At 36.4% G+C, this 15,644-nt stretch overlaps 1 protein-coding gene across 1 annotated transcript in view; it reads right to left on the minus strand.

Moving 5' to 3' along the window:
- Positions 1 to 619: 619 nt before the first annotated feature.
- Positions 620 to 15,644, minus strand: part of FRZB (frizzled related protein) — a 35,135-nt gene continuing 20,110 nt past the window's right edge. Inside the window, exons 3-6 of the mRNA XM_090268234.1 lie at positions 10,199 to 10,264; positions 4,539 to 4,743; positions 4,107 to 4,170; positions 620 to 1,023 (exon numbers count right to left, since the gene is read on the minus strand). Coding sequence (XP_090124360.1) covers positions 907 to 1,023; positions 4,107 to 4,170; positions 4,539 to 4,743; positions 10,199 to 10,264 — 452 coding nt within the window. The 3' untranslated portion in view covers positions 620 to 906. The remainder of the gene's footprint in view (positions 1,024 to 4,106; positions 4,171 to 4,538; positions 4,744 to 10,198; positions 10,265 to 15,644) is intronic.

Below are 15,644 nucleotides of genomic sequence, written 5' to 3' on the forward strand. Positions count from 1 at the left end.
TACATACATTTTAAAAATAACACCCTGGTATACATAGATACATACTTTCTTTCCTTGATCATTGCAGCAAGTCATTTTTAAACGAAGAATAAAAAAGACTCAGGCCAATGGGTTTATTTCAAATTAAACAGACCTATCCGGATAACAGCAGGTGTCTACTTGTGATTTACTTCCCTAATGCTGACTAATATGTATTCATAAACAAATCAAATGTATTGCCAAAAGATAAATGCTGCTGTTAACACCCCAACAGCTACTGGTTTCAGTTGTGCTTCTCAGTCAGGCAAAATGTTCTTTCCCCTGCTCCTCACACTATTTATTTTGCTTCCTGCCAATCTTGCAAATAATTCATCTTGTGTGTCTTTTGCTCATAAATGCTTCCTGGTGCTTGATTGCTTTGCTTATGTGGCATTTGATTTCCAACTGCTATTTTACCTTTATAAACATGTAGGACTTTCTAAGCGTGAGGAGAATGCCCAAAAGGCATGGGGAAATGAGGCTGTAATTAGATCAGCCACGTATATTGTACAGCTTATTTAGCTTTCTCTCTTTGTATCCAGTGTTGCATTCCCAATCTGAATGCAGAGCAGGAAATTAACATTCACTCCAGCAAAGAGGCCCTGGTATTAACACGTTTAATTTATTATTATTGCAAAGAACAGTTTTCCCATGATTAGTGAAATAGAATACATACATTTAAGGATCTGCACCCAGACCACAAAAAAGGAGGTGGAGGAGGGAAGAGAAAGGCAGAAAACAAAAGAGAAAATAGAAGTGATATCAGTTACCACGTGAATTTTGTGGTAAAAAATAGAATATGATGTGCAATAGTGCAATTTTCCTTTAATAGTCCAGCAATGCAAGTCTTAATAGGAATTCACTAATGTTGTTTCTGCGTTTCAGGATTTAGTTGCGTGCTTGCCGGGGGTTAGAGTTCCTGCCAGACTTCTGACTCTGCGTGGAATCACTGTGGCTAGAATCGCTTTTATTCAGCCCAAGATGACGTAGCTTCATATCCCAGCGCTGTGAAATTTAAAGCAGAAAATGGTCACACGCCCATATCCCCAGAGTCGTCATTTCTATTATTTTAGCAACTGAGCGAGACTGCACAGCCAGCTCTCAAAAGCACTCCGCTGCTTTCCAAACGCGTAAACTCTCTCTCCCAAGGAAATGATGAAACTGATGTTGTAAGGAGCATAAATCTCAGATTTTAAGAAGCACAAAATTTGCCACCTATATCAATAATGCTTCCATATCAAACCTTAAACTTAAAATTCCCACCTCAGTAAGCGGTGGCACACATATCTATTGCTACCTGAGAGTATTTCCTGAGATAACAAACATAAGTCTGGCACTTCACAGGTGGTCCACAAATGGAAGACTTGCAGAGAGTTTGAAGGAAGAGCTATTTTTCATCTTACTCTCTTACAACATGTAAGAAAACAGCCTTTTTCAATCTATGTGACTTGAGGAATGAAAAATGGAAAATGTTGGGTGGAAATAGGATCTCTAAAAAATAGTTTTCTAAGGAATATCTACCAAGGGCGATGAATAGAACAGACAAGTTTTTTCCCTCATTCTAAGTTTTGCAAAGCGGACATTACCAATGATTTTAATTATCACAATCAAGTTTACTAATATTTCATATTAATATTGCCAATCATATTTACATGTAGTATAATAAATTAAAAGGGAGTTATATTGTGGGTATTAAAAGTAGTGAATAAAAATTAAAACTACAGCAGTACTTCTCAATTTTCAATAAATATAGAAATAACCTGTTGATCGTGTTAAGTTGCAGATTCTCATTCGGTGGGCCTGAAATGGGGTCCAAGATTTTTATTTCTTACAAGCTCCCAGGTGATGCCAATGTTGCTGGTCCAAGGACCACATTTTGAGTTCTTGGAGTTAATATCAGATTGACCAAGTTCAAATTCTTACTATACCAGTGGCCAAGCGAAGTTTCTTAAACTTACTACACATCATTTTCATCAACACATTGGAATTAATAATAGAATCTGCTTATAAGACTGTTCTGAAGATTAATTGGTGAAAAATGTATAAAGTGCGTAGTACATAATAAATTATCATTTTTCAATTACAAAAAAAGTATTCACTTTAGCACACTTTACTACACAATCTTATTGTTTCTCCTATTTAAAAAAGTGTTATTCTCAACTCCCCAAGGCAGGCCAGATATCTCACCTTGAACAGCCTGCTATAACAGAGACCTAAATAAACAACCATTTGCATGGCAAAGCCACAAAAAGATCTTTATTTAATTCTTGATCCACCCATTGAAAGCAAACAAAAAAAAAAATCACTTTAAAAAGACAATCCTTATTTTAAAAAAAAAACCATCCCCCATAAAATTATATTTTCCTTCCTCAAATTGTCTGTAAAACTAAAGATCTCAATAATTCTAATCAAGAGATTTTCCCAAGGTCTTTAGTCCCAGGTATCTGCATATGAATTAAAAATTGTTGAAGTTATTAGTTTAAGTCTTCTTTTAGCATGTTTAAATCTAAACTGAGAATATAAATAATTGTACAATAACAACTCTATGTGAATCCCCTACAGAAAGCAACAGAAAATATGTTTGCCTTACTAAGAAACAGGAGAAATGAGCCATGAGTCCTGGGTGATAATAATAATAATTGTTTTGATACCGAAAGAGAAGACTTGTTATATGCTTCGCAGTGGGGATGTTAAAAGCTCTTCCAACTGGTACAGGAATTTAGGACATATTCCTGTTCTGCATTAGCAAGCAGAAAACCAAATTAAAAGGACAGTAAGAAATTCCAAGTATTGAAGAAGAGCTACTTCTCAATAAACACCAAACTAATTGAAAAGAGATATAGAAAGAGAACTCTCACAAGTCTAAACTTGAAATACATCTCACTTTTGACAAGCATTCTGGGAGGAGGGGGTGAAGAGTTACTGGAGGGCAGTTTCTCCCTGCCAAATAATGCCCTCTACATTTTTTTGGGTCACTTGAATTCAAATGTGTCTGCTGTGTCCAATGCCAGATGTACAAGATAAATGGTCCAGAGGTGTTTAACTTACCCTCTGTATGTTCCCCAACCCTTCAAACTCACAGAAGGAAGAGGATGTATTATGTCTGGTACAATTTCCACCCTTCCCTCCTCCCTCCACACCCACTACACACACACCCTCTTTTCAAGTCTTTGCCTTTCTATGCAAACTTTCCCGAGTTCCTTTCTTTAAAACTGATTTGCTTAGTATAGTAAGAAGAAATAGAACCTTCTATTTAAAAGGTTATTTGCAGTGATTTTTTTAAAAACACTTCGCTTCCAAAATCTAAGGGTCATTGACTTAAAAATGAAGGTACATTACTGCTCTAAGGAGCTTATATACAGACGGTTGTGACTGCACCTTGTACATAGGAATTGAGGTTTATGCCTTGGGACAATACTGGTAGTTTCCCACCCAGTCTTTTTTCTTTTCTTCTGTGACTCACAGAACGCAATTTGTTCAAGGAAGCAATATGACCAGCTTTAAAAAAAACAAAACAAAAATAAAACCCTACATTTCCCAGCCTCTCTTGCAGTTAGGGATGGACATGAGACCAAGTTGTATGTAAAAGTTGTTAGATGGGGCACTTGGAAACTCCTTTTTATCTCTCTTTTCTTTCTCCCTAAAATGTAGGTGTGATGTTGGAGGTGGAGCAGCCATCTTGTGACCTCCCGGTGAATATTAGTATGGAAACAATTCCCTTAAAAAGAGCAGAGCAGTAAGCTGGAAGCTCTAATGATAATGCGGGGTCACCCGACCAGGACTGGGCTAACTACAACTAGAATTCCCATTGTAAGAAGTTAGGCAATGATAGCTAGGTCTCTAACACACACACAGAATACTTCCTAAATGAAATCAATGTTAAAGACAAATTCAGTCCTTGGAATTTCAAATACATATACACAAACATATAATACATATATACATATATATATATATATATATATGTATATATGTATCAGGTTTTGATAGTTCTCATTTAGTTGAGGGCAGCTATTTTGTTTAAATGACAAATGACTGGTTTTCTTTTATTTTCTGTATATCATTTTAAACTTAAAATAGAGGCTTACCTTAACTTTTTTACCAAGTCGATCCTTCCATTTTTCAGCAATGGAACCTTCCACCAACAGTAATCTGCAATTTTTTAAGAAGCAAGTATTTTTGAAAAATTAAAACATATTACTGAAAAATACAGGCAATCATTGCAAAGAAGACTTACCTGTTTATTGCAGAATAGAATGACCAACTTTTAGAATAGCAATTCTTAACTATTTAGGACTCATGGACCCCTTTAAGAACAAATGAAGTTATGACCTCTCTCCTCAGAAAAATACACATCCACAAATTATACACGTATACTTTCTATCCAATACATGCAATTCAGGATCCCCTTGAAGGTAAACAGATCCCAAGGTAAGAATCCCAGAATAAGATCTCTAGAGAAGTGCAATAAGAATAGGATAGGCATAGAAATTATTCTGAATCCTTAAGGAGTGAATTACCTGGAGCGTTCCTCATCTTCATAGCCCATGATGATATACTCCTCATTAACATTAAGTGGAGGACACAGGCAGCCAGAACTGGTATAAAGGTTAACGGTGTCCCTTGGAATGTTTACCAGAGAGGACTTGAGGATCTCCTTCACCTCTACTACTGCAGTCACATCATGGCACTTGGTCTTTACCTCTTTAACTTTAGCCCGAATGACTGGATAAAAGACAATAAAGCTTATATGGTAAGGTGATACAAAATGTGCCACATTCGAAAAAGAAAAGTAGGCTTCTTGCTAGTCAATTCTTCTCCACTTGATGCTCAAAGAATGGAGAGGAAAAGTCAGCCAGATTTTTTTTGTCTTAGATGGTAATGAGTGACACACTATATAACACACCTGTCCCCTCAACATTCAGCCCTGATGCCCTTCCATTTTTGTTACATATATATTTGCATAGACATAAGCAAATATGTATGTATGTATTGCATTGAGAGAAATTCATTTAGATAATCAAAGGTTGGATGAATCTGATGTAAATTTCCTCCCAAATTTCATTTTCTATGTGTGTATACATGTGTCTGCAGTCTCAATTGCTGCCAACAGGAATGAAACTTTATCGATTTCACTATATATAAAGATCTAGTGCTTAACCATGCTTTGTTTTCATATTCGTATTCTTTATCAGGTCTATTATTAGATTTTCTAAAGAGTTGGCAGTCTCTTTCGTGTTACAAAGTTATCCCGTTCTTCTGTGTTTCCAAACTGGTTCTGCAATCTTTTCACCTTCCTCATTTTAGCTCACTGTTTAGACATTAGCTATTTTTCTTCTTGGTCTCAGTACAGATTTTCTTTTATACTCTTCTGTAAGTATTCTACATTTTCTCTTTGAATAAAAAACGGTCACCACTAGATCTTGTTTCCTTCATCTACTTGGAAGTCAGACACCAACATTCCTCCCCCTTACATGCTATGGAATACAGTCTACCATGTCAATTACATTACTGGAGCTCTCTCAATGGATATACTGACACCCAGTGTATGTCACAAGTGTTGGCTTCGCTTCTCCATATAAAGAAAAACTGCCTTCAAATAATCAATTCAGTTACAAAGTTGAAGTATTTGACTCATAATTTAGCAAGTACAGTTCTACTTCTTTCCTGTATTTCTCTTCTTTAGATTCCTACTTTTGGTATATAAGCTTTTTTTTTCAGGGGGTATTTGAGAAAGCCTATGAAGTAAAAAAGTGCCCATTTGTAAGAAGTCAATGGCTTTTCCCTAGGCACCCTCATAACTCTAGTTCAGTATCCACTAATGTTATGCAGAGAAAAACACAATGTATCCAAAGTGAATCCACTTTCTGAAAGCCTCTTAGGCACATACCAGCAAACCACTTTCACCTAAGTCCTTTCCCACATATTTTAGGCATTTTGGACTCCAAAAATATGGGAAATAAGTAATCCAGGAAAATACAAAGCCAGCTAATAAGCCCCATCAATACCCCAACTCCATAGAGAAACTTGTTTAATAACACGTCACCAGTACAAACATACAATAGAAATTAGGTTACTAATTCTAAAAACTTTAAAACAAAAGCCTCATATTTGCTTCACAGGCATTTTAATTTTCAGAAAATTAGGGTCTCAAATATGAGAACTTAACAGCAAACAAAATACAACTGCCCAGCTGTCTCTGCTTGGTGTGATTTGTGAGCAAAGGAATCCCTTCCTATCAGTGTTCTCTCCCGTCTGTATTTTAACAAAAGATAAGATTTCCCTTTTTGAAATGTCATTTGGGAGAATCAGATGATAAATTCACAGCCTCAGCTAGCAGACATTTTTTTGTGTCCTGGTTTATGTGACTGTGCTTCATAGAATCCATCAACTATTAGAGAGATTAGTGAACTGTGCAAATGTTCTCAAACTAATGATTTATTTACCCAGTATGGCTACTATTTTCATTAGAAATTTTTAGCACATGTACTCACTCCAAAATAAATATCTCTCCACAACACTTCCTTTATTATTCAAGTAATTTTGTTAAAGCTCAAGAGATTTTGCCTGAATTAATTCTGAATGAAGCAGAGGTTTTTGTCTGAATTATCAATTGCTCTCACTCCCACTTTGTTTTCTCAATAGACACATAGATATTTAAGAAAGATAAAAATAAACATATTTTGGAGTTTAAAATGTTTTTTCCTTTCCAGAGTTTTTTCTTCTATTTAAACATTGGCATGCCTATCTTCCCCCCAAAAGCTCTAAGTAAGCCCCAAACAAGTGAAATCCTTAAACTGCAAGCAATCTGGTTATTATTGTTTGGCTATAAGAAAGAAATTATGTTCTTTCTATTAATTGTGACCTGTATCCCATTTTATGTTATAATATTTATTCAGCTACCTTGTTGAAAATACTCGCTTTCTATGACTTGTAATCATGGGTATTTTGACTTTTAACAGAAATAACAACACCAGCCACTGCATCACTAAGAAAGCTGGATAAAGTAAAAATTGATAAAGTAAAATAATTACAAACTCAACTAAATTTCTCTGATGCAACATTTTTATTATGACTTTAAGTATAATTGTACTTAAAAGTTAATATATCATTTTCAATCTCCTAAAAAATTAAGACCTCCCTCTTCCTGTGATTTTTTATATCTGACTTTTCAACCCTGGAAAGTGCATCCACTATCAGCTAAGAGAAACTAGATTCCTCTTGAGATGAGTAGTAAGCAAAAAATAAAAATTGAATCCATTGAAGAAACATTTGGGAAACTATTTGCACTTATTTTAAAGACATGTACCTAGTTTGAGAATTTTCTACTTTATATCTTTTAATTCACAGTATTTTCAAAGACTGATCAAAGATTACTCTTTGTGAGTTTTATTCACTTATCGCCTTCCAATTCCCAAAAGTATAAAAGTAGAAATAAATCTGCTGTATAGGTCCTATAGCCTCTAACATAGAGCATATAAATTCAATAGCAAAACTCTTATTTTAATAATAAAGTTCCCTTCAAAAATCTACTTAATTGCCATGTTCACTCATTGACCAGCATCAACAGTATTCTACAGATAGTAACATGACTTTATTAGATGCTAGAAAAAAAGTGGCAATAAAATGCAGATGGAATACAGCAAATATTGATTTGTCCCTTATTTTATCAACTGGAAAACTCTATTAATTGACTCTTCTAAATAACTGATAATTGAAATTTGTGACTCTGAAGCATATTAGTACCCAAAAGTACATTCTGAAAAATCAAAAAAGGGTAACTTAGATTTAATAAAATGAGAATGATAATTCAACGGATGGGGCAGTTGAGAAATTAGATTATGTATGGAAACCTTCTAGCCCAGTCCCTGGCACAAACAAAGCAGGCTGTTGCTCCTTCAGTTAAGTTTGTTGACAACATTTGAATTGATAGCTCTTTCATTAATATTTTGTCAGAATATCACATTTCTTGGTTAAGCTATGTAACAAAACATTTCCTTAAATGAATATTAACAACTTTTATAAGTGTTCCTTTCCAACTCTACCAATCTCTTTCATGAGACAAAGTGATTGAAGAAACCAAATTTAACTCTATTAACCATCCATTATGCATCAAAATGCTCCTCCGTTTACCACAGTGAAACTGAACTTAAAGCACCACTCATGCTCAGTTCCTCCGCAGGCTCTGGGGAGGAGGGAGATCCCTCCCATCTAGTTTAAAGGTGCATGTAACTCAGTTACATGGTTCTATGATGCCAGCATTGCTGTCCGATAATGCTTCAAAGTCAATGCTTTGTTCAGAATTTTGCCCACATTTTAATTATTTGGGACAGCTATGCTCTTGAAAGTCCTTGTTTATTTGTTTTTCAGTCTTATTCTCGAACTGCTCTAACTTATACACACATATACACACACACACACTTTTCTTAACACAGAAGTTTATAGGTCGAGACTTCCGGTCAAGATGGAGGCTTAGACGGACACGCTAGGTCTCCCTCTACAACTAGAGAGGAATACAACTACTTCAAAACAAAGGATAACTAGAAATTCCAGAAAATAAAACTACACAGAAGCCCAACATATTAAGTTATAAACCAGCGCTGCCATTTGGGCAGGTAAGAGTTAAAGAGGGCAGCACTGTTTGCGGTCGCACCTGGGACAGCGGCGGGGCGGCGAAAAATCCCGGCGGCAGTCAAGCCCCTGGCAGTGCGCGACCCCAGCGCTGGGGAGAGCGGCCGCCGCATCGCCTTGAACAGTGAGGCCCAGGGGGGCGGGAGGACGGATCCCGGTCTCCTAGCTGAATAACTGTGTGAATCCATCTTGGACCCCCGCCCCCAAAGAAAGCGCCACAGGGCTGCGAAATAGGTCGCGGACAGGCACCGGTCGCTGGATTGTGACGCGCACACAGGTGCTGCCCCCTACAGCCGGCGCAAGAAAACAAAACGCATCTGTCAAAACGAGGCAGACAACTATAGAAATCCCGGTGGCACAGCTCACCAGGCAACAGATAGAGAACCTGACAGATGAACAGATAAGAAACCTGTCAGAGGCTCAGTTCTGGGCCATTGTTATCAGGTGGCTTACAGAATTCACAAAAGAGCAGGAAAAAGATAAGAAAGAAGCGAAAAACATTCATAACGAAAGGAACAAAACCACATACGAGACAGATGGTGAGGAAAAAAAATCCAGAGTTCATTTCAACAAACTGGAATATGGAGAAGGAACAAGCAGTCAACCAATGCAGCGAGAGGAAATGGGAAGCAACAATGAGAGGATCAGAAACCTCTGGGACAGCTATAAAAGGCCCAACATAAGAATCATTGGTTTGCCAGAGAGTGAGGAAGATGAACTAGAACTTGAAAAATTGAGTGAAAATATAATAAAGGAGAACTTCCCAGACTTGGGGAAGGGAATAGACTTGCAGGTCCAGGAAGCAAGGAGAGTTCCCAAGAGACTGGACCCAGGGAGAACCACTCCAAGACACATTATAATCAAAATGTCAAAAATTAAAGATAAAGAGAGAATCTTAAAAGCAGCAAGAGAGAAGAAAAGAATCATGTACAAAGGGGTCCCAATTAGACTATCAGCTGACTTCTCAAGGGAGACCCTACAGGCAAGAAGGGACTGGCAAGAAATATTCAAAGTAATGAAAATCCAAAACCTACAACCACGAATACTCTATCCAGCGAAATTGTCATTCAGAATAGAAGGACAGAGAAAGTGTTTCCAGGACAAAATAAAACTGAAAGAGTTCATTAGATCCAAACCACTGTTATATGAGATGTTAAAGGGACTGGTTTAAAAAACAGAAGCTAGGGAGATGAAACAAAGGCAAACTAAACAGGCAACGAGAGTGGAAAAGGAACTGTGGGTACGGGAAGCATATTGGGGGGAGGTCAACAGGGAGGGGGAGTGGGGAGAGGGAGGGAGATGATATAGGAATTGGGGATCATGGTAGGAGGGAATGGAATAGACGGCGAGAGGTTGGGAGGAACTGTATGCACAACTAATGGACATAATCTAAAAGGGGGGGACAACTGGAGGGAGGGGGGCCACCGGGTGGAGGGGAGCAGAGGGAAGGGAAATTGGCACAAATGTAATATTTTAATCAATAAAACACATTAAATCTGAAAAAAAAAAAAAAAAGAAGTTTATAGGTCAGCCATGAAGTTTTCCTTACCATAGTTGTAATTGTTTCGGAAATAGGTCTTCTGTGTAGCTCTAATAGGCTTACATTTGCAGCGTTCTGAAAAACACAACGTTTTTATATATAAGCAAAATTTAAATATTAGCTTTCATTTATTTAGTCACACTTTTTTGGTTAATTAAATCCAATTTGGTATCAAGTTTCTTAGTGACTCAATGTGGTGGATCTGTTTCTCTAGAATTACATTTATATTTATTCTATCTACATACACTTCTTTAATATCAGTAGACTCAAGAGTTCCTACTTTCTAACAAACCCTGCAAAACCTGAGGAAAGACTCTTTACTACCATGCATGAGGAGAGCATGACCCCTGATCCTGAAAGAGGATGCTTAGTGCTTATGGAAGTAGAATCAATGCCTACTGAGAGGCAACTTTCTACTTATGTTCAGGTAACTGGTTTACTCCTCAAATACTATCAGCATTCATATACACTTTACAGATTATATAGCACTCCTCCAAATATTAGTTCCTGGATCTAAAAGCAACTCAATGAGATAAACAGGTACTATTACAACCCAGTGAACTTAGCGAAGATTTTGAGAAGAGAGACCACAAGCCCCTTCATAGGCTAAATAACTGCTATTTAACTCAATGGTATTTTTATGTTTAGTGAAAGTATGTGCATACTTTGAAGGTTTCATTTATTTATTCTTAGAGAGAGGGGAAGGGAGGGAGAAAGAGAGGGAGAGAAACATCAGTGTGTGGTTGCCTCTTGTGAGCCCCCAACTGGGGACCTGCCCCCAACCCAGGCATATACCCTGACTGAGAATCAAACCAGTGATCCTTTGGTTCACAGGCTAGCACTCAATCTACTGAACCACACTAGCCAGGGCCGTATAAATATTTTGAAATGAGAACTTTCATGTTTTCTAAATATCTAGTGAGTAGTGACCAGAACACATTTTACATGTAATATAGGTGTATGTCATAGAAGTTCTAATTATCTCAAAATGTTTTTTATATAGGACAAATTGTTTAACATCTTGGAAAGTAGATTATTATACTGTTTACAAAATACTTAGTAAAAAATTTTATGTCATATATGCATCATAACCATGGTAGATGGTTAGTTATTAAAGTCAATGTAAGTGTAGAAAATAATATACAATTATCTTAGAAAACATTTTAGTTTATGTAAAGATTTCTTTAAAATAGTATCCCTGAGAAAACTTTATTAAAAGTGAAATGGCATATGTTTCTTCTATTTTGACACAGAAATAGGAAAAAAAACCACATGAATCAGAAAAAAAGCCAACAAAAAATATTTCGTTTGAAAGTGTTTTATATTAGCATGGAAAGCAATAAAAGGCAGAAATTTTTGTGACCACAAGATACTATGTTTTCAAATCAAAATAAATTTTAATTTCAGTCAAACTTAGAGATAGCATGCTTTAAAGTAGCAGCCCCAAGGAGAGTAGAACCCTTACAATCAGCTTTTAAGTTCTAGAATTAAGTACCTCCATTGGGGACAGCAACAAAGCAATGGCAGCAACAACTGCTGTCCTTGTCGTAGGAGAGGTGAGTCACTTCTCATTGCTACACATAGCATTTCCCTGTTCTGCAGATAGTTTCTCACACACAATTTCTGCAGAATAAATATTTCAAGCCAATAAATAATGGGTAATATCCAAGCTGGTTGCTATTTTAAGGAAGATTGATCCAATAATTTTGAAGATTTCTCCAATAATAACTTTCCTATTAGTAAAACTTTTGTATTCCTATTTAAAAGAAAACGGAAAGTTATCTAGTTCTACTGTATAGCTTTATTTTGTACATAAATATTACATGCTTTTAAAATGATATTCTTGAGATAAGACTATTTCTGAAGATTTACAAATTCTCACACATCCATTTAAAAATAGATATCTATTTATCAAAAAAACACATGTAGTAAATTACTATTCATTTGTAATTCTTCAGAAATTTTCACATGCTTTAAGAAAAAATTCATGGCAAAAATATACCATCACTGGATTCAGTCTAATATGATGTCATTTCCATAGAACTTTGCATAAAGCATAAACAAATGGATTCCATAAAGCTTCCAAGCAGAGGTTTTTCAGAAATGGTATCATAAAGTGATTTAGGAAGATTTCAAGTAAGTATTTACATAACTATATATACACAACTACATATACATACCTAGACCATTTCCTAATAGTTAATGAGCTAAGCAATTATATTTTGGGGACAAAATTTTGTTCATCCTCAATGTACTTATTTCTGCCGGCCTCAGAAGTGGCAATGCCATACCACAGATGTGGCTCCTCCCATGCTCCAATGCCTAGCTCTTGCTATAAGCAATTATTTGTCTATTTGAAGTAACTAGTAGCTCAATGAAATAACAGGGTAATAAGGAGGAATTGAATTTTATGTCTATGAGGTTCAAATATGGAATCACTGCCTTTCACTTACGTATGCTAACTAACCCAAACATATTCATGAAAAGTGTGTCTCAGATCAATAGATCTGGAGGATTATCTTTCTTCTAATGTTTATTCCCATATGTGTATATTCCCCAAAAGCCTAAGAACGAGGAAATTGCAAAGAATCAGAGAGAGATATACTGCATATAATATTTATTACCTTTTTTGTACCTGAAACCCAAAATCAGATTGTAGCAGGTTCATTTTTTTCCCTACCAACAGTTGATTTCGCAGACGTTTTATTAGGCCACAAGTATTACCATCATTTCACTAATAATTTTGATAATAGTCTTCCTCTCCAATTTCCCAATGGAAAAAGTTTTTAAATTTTATAGTGGCAAAATAAAACCTGTTGATATGCTTTTATTTCATTGTTGAGAAGAAAAGCTTGTAAAGAAATTGCCTTCGTGTTCTTATCTAAGGGAAAAAATATGAAAAAGGAGCTGGCAGCAACAAAATAAGAAGTGACAAAGAGTGCTTCAAATGTGGGGAAGGTTTCACTATTAGCAACTCATTTACCTCAGAATCTAGGATTAAACAGAACACTCGAATTGTGTAACAGTGTGCCCTCATACATCCCGCAAGCACCCATGGGCCATGACCAGGAAACAATCTTCAGCAGCTCTCCCTCACATCCTTTCAGTTACTCTCCTGAAATAGGTGATCTCCTGCTTCTCTGCTAATGAAACTGAAGACTGTTTATCATCCTAATAGAAGCATGGGCTTATCACCCTGGTACAAATAAGAGTTTGCAAAATTCACATGCCCAGAGCTCCAGAGACCTGGGTCTGCACTGCAGGGGAGATGCCTGAGAGGAAAGTGATCACATCCTTTGTTTAGTTTTCCGCTCATAAAAATCAGCTCATTTATTAAAAGCACATAAAGATAATATTATTGTAAAGGGTCATATGGTTTTACAAGCTCTAAAGAATCATAAGTGCCCAAAACAATAATAAAATTTGATTCTCACTGGACATTTAATGCAACCTTGTTTGAATTCAAGCTGAAGTGTGATATGACTTTCAAACTAACCCTGACCTTTGTTTGAAATTGACTTCTCTTGGGTGTCATCCAGAGCTGTAAGGCTATAATTAACTTCGCGAGATTTCAAAACTCCTATAACCTTTTATGTACCATTACTTCAGAATACTACTAGCTATGAATAAATATTTTTCTGCTTTTTAAGGAAAAGACTTTAGATCTGTGCTCAGGATTTATTGTCAAAAAGTAGGGGCAGGGAAGAAAATACAATTCTATTTACGTTACAATTCCCACTTTAATTCTCTTAAGACTGACTCCTTCTAACCTGATCAGGATTTAAATAATTTTCATTTCTACCAAATTCACTCACTATATGTTGAATAACCTGGCTTTTTGACCCTAGAAGCCCCTTGTCCTCTTTCCCTCCATTTTAAGACACACTGACACAGACCACAATTTTAAAACAGACAAAAATAAATTTGTTATGATTAAAAAATCTATATCCTTAACTATAACTTCTTTATTGAGATCCAGATCTATGTTTTTAAATGCCTGTAAGGGGTGTCCACAGCACACCCTTAAATAATTTTAAACTTATGTTAATGTCTGTTACACCAGGAACTTGTTTTTCTCCTATGGAGAAAGTCTATTCTGATGCTACAACCCTGGGATGTCCACACTTCTCTAAATATGAGATGGGAAAGGAAAAGAGAACTAACATTTGTTGAGTCCTTTCAGTCACTTACATGTTAATTACCTTATTTTTCGCACTACAAAATGTACCTGACCATAAGACTCACCTAGGTTTAGAGGAGGAAAAGAAGAAAAAAAATATTCTGAACCAAATGGTGTACTAAAATATTTAATAAAATATAACAGAATAATATTTCCACCATGTAAAGTGAACAGCAGTCAACAGTGGTATTAAGAACCATCATCACTGTCATTAACAAATTAGGAGAGACTTGAAGATTCAAGTACTCTTCTAGTTTTCTGGGAACCCTAAGAACTCACCATTGCTAGTGTCAGAATTTATGAAGCTCAGTTGCTCACAATCACTGATATCACTTTCTTCACTATCTTCATACTGACCAGACACTTTGAGATTTAGCAGTAAAGTGGGACATTTAAGCATCCCCAGGGCTTTCACATGGGCCCACCACTTCCTCTTCTAACAGCTGTCGCCACTGCTGACAGGTCAGGTAATACACATCACAGTCTGTGATGCAATATTCGCTCCATAAGACGCACAGACATTTTCTCCCCACTTTTGGGGAGAATGGTAGGCAAAGGGTGGGATACTTGAAATGAACATTAATGTTGGCACTTCTGCTAGATGGCAAGGTCCAGAATGTGCCAATGGAAATGGGTGCTGGGTAGAATAGACAAACAGTTTCATGAGGTCAGCACATAGATGAATGATATACTTTATAATCAACACCAACAAAATAGCAACAAAACTGAGTGCCACTATGGAATTCATTCAGATAGTCCTTAATAGACTGTGGGCAATACAGCATTTGGCCTTCCAGAAGTTGTTCCCGTACTCTTCTAGAAACAGAGAGATTGTAAAATATGCCTAGATTTCATCCGAAGACCACCTTCCCTCTTCCCAAAATTGCAAGTAATGAAATGAACACTTCATTGAAATACAGAAGGTCTCATTCCTAGGACATAAAATAAAACATAGAACGCTCGTGTTCTGATCTCAATGATGAAAGAAACTTTAATGAACAACAATGCATCTCCTGCAGAAATAGAAAGCAAGTATATCTATGCTACAAAGTAGACATATGACGTCTGTCCAGAAGGTATCTATCCAAGTAATATGAAAAATAGAGACATTTATTGAAGAAAATACAAGATACAAGAAACATTGTACACAGGACAATGACACGTCAGTCCCCTTCAAAGTAGGCAACTTTGGACCTCACACAGTTCTCCCAATCGCCATCAGCTTCCCCCTTGTATTTTCCTGAATCTCACTGATGGTCTGAAATCTCTTCCTTT

The sequence above is a fragment of the Furipterus horrens genome, unplaced genomic scaffold (assembly GCF_987537825.1).
Source record: "Furipterus horrens unplaced genomic scaffold, mFurHor1.1.pri manual_scaffold_1, whole genome shotgun sequence".
Lineage (NCBI taxonomy): Eukaryota > Metazoa > Chordata > Mammalia > Chiroptera > Furipteridae > Furipterus > Furipterus horrens.